Source organism: Chiloscyllium plagiosum, chromosome 11 (assembly GCF_004010195.1).
Source record: "Chiloscyllium plagiosum isolate BGI_BamShark_2017 chromosome 11, ASM401019v2, whole genome shotgun sequence".
Taxonomy (NCBI): Eukaryota; Metazoa; Chordata; class Chondrichthyes; order Orectolobiformes; family Hemiscylliidae; genus Chiloscyllium; species Chiloscyllium plagiosum.
In genome coordinates, this window is record NC_057720.1 from 12,200,586 (window position 1) to 12,203,263 (window position 2,678).

Sequence of the window (2,678 nt, forward strand, 5' to 3'; positions counted from 1 at the left end):
ACCATATTATGATCGCTGCTTCCTAAGTGTTCCCTTACTTTAAGATCTTTTATAAAGTCTGGTTCATTACATAGCACTAGGTCCAGAATAGCCTGCTCCCTTGTGGGCTCCATGAAAAGCTGTTCCGAAAAGCCATCCTGTAAACATTCCATGAATTCCCTTTCTTTGGATCCACTGGCAACATTATTTACCCAGTCCACCTGCATATTGAAGTCTCCCATGATTACCGTGACCTTGCCTTTCTGACATGCCTTCTCTATTTCCCGGTACATGTTGCGCCCCTGGTCCTGACCACTGTTAGGAGGTCTGTACATAATTCCCACTATGGTTTTTTTTGCCTTTGTGGTTCCTCAATTCCACCCACCCAGACTCCACATCATCCGACCCTATGTCATTCAGTGCCATAGATTTAATTTTGTTCTTAACTAACACGGCCACCCCGCCCCCTCTGCCCACCTCCCTGTCTTTTCGATAAGTTGAAAACCCTTGGATGTTTAACTGCCAGAAATGTACAATGTTATGGGTGATTTTGACAGAGTCAATACCATAGATACGGGATTGGATGCAGGACTGGTATCCAGAAGTCATAGTTTTACGATAATTGGCAAAAGAACTAGGTGATGGATGAGGGAAATATTTATGATGCAGCAAGTTGTTGTGATCTGGAATACGCTGCCTGAAAGGGTAGTGAAGGCAGATTCAATGTTAACTTGCAGTGGGGTACTAGACAGAAAAGCAGAGCCACAAATAGAGTGGAGTGGAATTGAACCAAATAGAAAGCTCATTTAAAGAGCTGGCACATATATGATGGGCTGAATGGATTCATTCTTTTCTAAGATTCTTGGAAATGAAGAAAACAAGTTGGACCTTCTCAACTGAACAGCCCCTCATTTAGTATCAAATTGCAGTGTGATGGATACAGTACTTCACCCTTCAGTCTTCAATTTTCAGTCCTGCCAAGAGTAACAAACATTTCCTCTGTCAACTGCACGTGTGAAATGAGTTAGATAGACTCTATTCTGTGCAACGTTGAGAGGAAGCCTTCAGTTCGTGTCTGACAGGTGCTAATCTTGTCAAAGTTGGGAAAGTCAATTACTCCTGGGCTCCAGGTCTTTCCAGTGAACCAGTTGTACGTTTCTGTTTCTCATTTGTGCTTGTTGACTTTGACAGGTACCCAACGGCTTCATTGCTCATTTCTACGCTGTCTGTGAGCACATCAGTCCGATATTGGCCTGGGGCTTCTTAGGGCCCAGAGACTCCCTCTACGATTTGTGCTGCTTCTTCAAGGTACCATGATCTTTCTCTTTCTGTGTGAACGTTCTGCCCCTTCTCTCTGAAAGCACTTGCTGCAGATCTTCTTGGATGTACGGTGGGAGTTGGGGAGATGCCAGGGTATTGAGGAAAAAGCAGGAGGATGGCATGAAGTGGCACGGATAAGATGGCCTTTCTCCATGTTGTAAAAACTCTATGATTCTAAATCATGGTGCTCAGTTGGAGTGCTAGTGCATACACAATGGACCGAATGTCCTTATTCTGTGCTGTAACATCTCTGTGATTTTTGTGTGTGTCAAGGTAAGTGATAGAGGGGGCTGGGTGACAAAGAGAGTCATGTAAATAACCATCTTGCGTCAGGGTGTGATTTTCCAGCTTTCTTTTTAAAGTGAGGGTTGAGCATGTTAGGTGACAACTAGTACACAGCCGTAGACCATAAGAAATAGGAACAGGGGTAGGCAGTTCAGCTCTCAAGCCTGCTGTGCATTCATAGAACTATGGCTGATCTGACATTCCTTTCCCTGCAACCCTCGATTCCCTAACTTCTCAAGAATCTATCTTTCTCAGTCTTAAATGTACACAAGGACTCTGCTCTCACAGCTCTCTGTGGCAATGAGTTCCAAGATCTCTCAACCCTCTAAGCCTTGCCCCTTTCAGAAGCTACACACCTCCATCCATACCTTCAGTGGTCCCCAGACTCAGGTATTTGGAGGCCATTCCTCCTCCTTTAATTGGCCACTTAAGGACCTTAATTGTTGACACGTAAAGAAAGCAGCCAATGGACATTCTCGCCTGGCACTTAATTGCTGAGATGGCAGGAAAGGGGGTGAACTTTCCCTCCAGGTCAAACTCACCCCATTGAGTTTCTTTCTCATGGTTTCCAGGGTAATGGGAAAATTGCATCCACATTTGTTCTGTTGATTAAAGGAAGAATGTTAGCCAATACATCAGGAGAAGTCCTCATTCAGAATAGGGCTGTGGAATGCTATTGGGAGAAGGTAAAGTCGCATTAGACCATAGGGTTACTCTCTGATTAGAGAGAGAGATAGACGGCTGGTGGTGGTTTAACCTGAGGGTCACCACTCCTCAGACAAGGGGAAAGGTTGAGAAGGCAGCACCTTCGAGGTAACCTCAGCCTGTGCAGGAATTGAACCCACGCTTTTGGTGTCACTCTATGTGGCAAACCAGCTATGCAACTAACTGGGCTAAAAATGTGTTGCTGGAAAAGCGCAGCAGGTCAGGCAGCATCCAAGGAGCAGGAGAATCGACGTTTTGGGCATGAGCCCTTCTTCAGGAATGAGGAAAGTGTGTCCAGTAGGCTAAGATAAAAGGTAGGGAGGAGGGACTTGGGGGAGGGGAGTTGGAAATGCGATAGGTGGAAGGAGGTTAAGGTGAGGGTGATAGGC

General features: G+C 45.5%; 1 protein-coding gene across 1 annotated transcript in view; it reads left to right on the forward strand.

Moving 5' to 3' along the window:
- The window catches only part of miga1 (mitoguardin 1), a 115,600-nt gene that overhangs the window by 108,919 nt on the left and 4,003 nt on the right, over window positions 1–2,678 (forward strand). Inside the window, exon 16 of the mRNA XM_043700081.1 lies at window positions 1,171–1,287. Coding sequence (XP_043556016.1) covers window positions 1,171–1,287 — 117 coding nt within the window. The remainder of the gene's footprint in view (window positions 1–1,170; window positions 1,288–2,678) is intronic.